The 2035-nt window shown below is 26.2% G+C and overlaps 1 protein-coding gene across 1 annotated transcript in view; it reads right to left on the reverse strand.

Moving 5' to 3' along the window:
• The window catches only part of Phum_PHUM426320 (tyrosine/tryptophan monooxygenase, putative), a gene marked incomplete at both ends in the record, with an annotated part of 730 nt that extends 51 nt beyond the window's left edge, over positions 1-679 (reverse strand). Inside the window, 3 exons of the mRNA XM_002429240.1 lie at positions 1-221; positions 295-469; positions 563-679. Of these exons, the coding sequence (XP_002429285.1) occupies positions 1-221; positions 295-469; positions 563-679 (513 nt within the window). The remainder of the gene's footprint in view (positions 222-294; positions 470-562) is intronic.
• Positions 680-2035: the final 1356 nt, after the last annotated feature.

Genomic DNA, 2035 nt, shown 5'->3' on the forward strand with positions numbered 1-2035 from the left:
AAATGGCAACAGTGCAAAATAATATAATAATAATAATAATAATAATAATAATAATAACTGTTTGTAATTGTATGCGATGTCGGCAAAATATTTTCTTCTGGCTCTGTAAACGGGATCTGTAAAACCGGGATGATCCGAATCCAATTCCGAACCGTATGATAATATCTGATTGGCGAATTTATCAAGGTCGCGAATCCTCCTCGGAAACCACGGTACGGTATCTGAAACGATCGGGAAAAAATTAACTTTCCATTTCCGGTTGGCGAATGACGTCATTAATAAAACGACTCTCACCCTGATTGTCTTTGTGATTTCTCGATATTATGCTGAAATAAGAACAATGTTGTCGTAGGGTTTCAATGGCGGCGCTTAAATTTCCACCGGGTGCGCATTCAACCATGAATTCATATTGATTGGTAAATCTCGATGACGATCTCGATTCTATGTGTAATAAATTGACTTTTTGTTTCTGTAAACAACAACAACAACAACAACAATGACAATAACAACGTAAGAAAGATAAAACAAACAAACGAAACAAATGACAAACAAACAAACTCACTTCGAACATTTTAAGCGCTTTTGCAAGTGCTCCGACTTCATCTTCTTTGGGTGAAAATATCAAACAGGTACTTTTGGCAGGATCGATACCTTCTTTTATGTAATTACCACCGTTCATTAAAATCGGCTGGAAAAAATAAATAAATTCCGTTATGATAATAATAATAATAATAAATTCGTTACCTTCGAATTTTAAAATTTGCAAAAAAAAAAAAAATTTTAACGATATTAATGATAATGAAACGAGTGCACGTGGGCCTGATAAAAAGGTTTTTCACCTCCCCATTTAAAGGTTGACACAAAAGGTCACGTTATTATTATTATAAAAAAATAAAAATTTAAGGCTATCTATAATCGATAATAATAATAATAATAATAATAATAATAATAATAATAATTTTTGTTACAAATAAATAAATAAATAATTGAAAATGAAAATGAAATAAAAACAAAATGGCCGACATTTATTGATAAAAAAAATATAATTCGGATTTTATTTTTTAGCGAGTTTTCTTATTATTATTATTATTATTATTATTATTATTATTATTATTATTATTATTATTATTATTATTATTATTATTATTATTTCCTAACATAATAATAATAATGATGATGATGATGACCTTTTTGTATTGAATGTTATCATTTGATTGGGCAGAACGTGGAAAAGAAAAAGAAGAGAGAGAAAAAAAAAACAAAAAAAAATTATTAGATCCGCGTGATTATCATCATCATCATCATTATCATCATCATTGTTATTTTAACAACAACCGGTGTTTTTAAAAATCCCTTTACTTTTTTTTTTGGGGGGGGGGAGGTTATGAAAATCAAAATTGTTCGCTCGAGAAAAACATTAATAAAAACAACAACAACAACGAAGCAGAAGACGAATTTTTTTTTTTTTTTTTTTTAAATCTTATTTAACTGACTTACTTCTACTGAACTTTTAACAATAACATCATTATCATTATTATTATCCCGACGATTCATATTTAATAATTATGTTTCTTTGATAAACAAAAAAAAAACAAAAACACGATCGATTAGTATATGTTATTAACCACTACAAACATGCATCTATTTACGATCGAGTTTAAAACATAATTTTTATATATATTTATATTAAATTAAAACAAATCCGATAAAGATATCATTTATCGTATGTTAAATATCGCAACCACCACCATCATCATCATCATCATCATTATTATTATTATTAATAATATGTTAATAAAGTGAATATCTCGTTTCAATAATAATAATAATAATAATAATCGTCGTAATGTTTCGAGATCACGGACGAATGAACATTACCATTATTACGTAATTATCGAAACATTATTATTAATTTTTTTTTCTTTCTTTAATCAGCCATTTTTTTTTTCTAATTCCGAGTAAAAATAAATTAATAAATTCTCTTTTAAATATCATTATTATTATTATTATTATTATTACTATTATTATTATTATT

Source organism: Pediculus humanus, genomic scaffold, assembly GCF_000006295.1.
Source record: "Pediculus humanus corporis 1103172108194 genomic scaffold, whole genome shotgun sequence".
In the NCBI taxonomy this organism is placed as follows: domain Eukaryota; kingdom Metazoa; phylum Arthropoda; class Insecta; order Psocodea; family Pediculidae; genus Pediculus; species Pediculus humanus.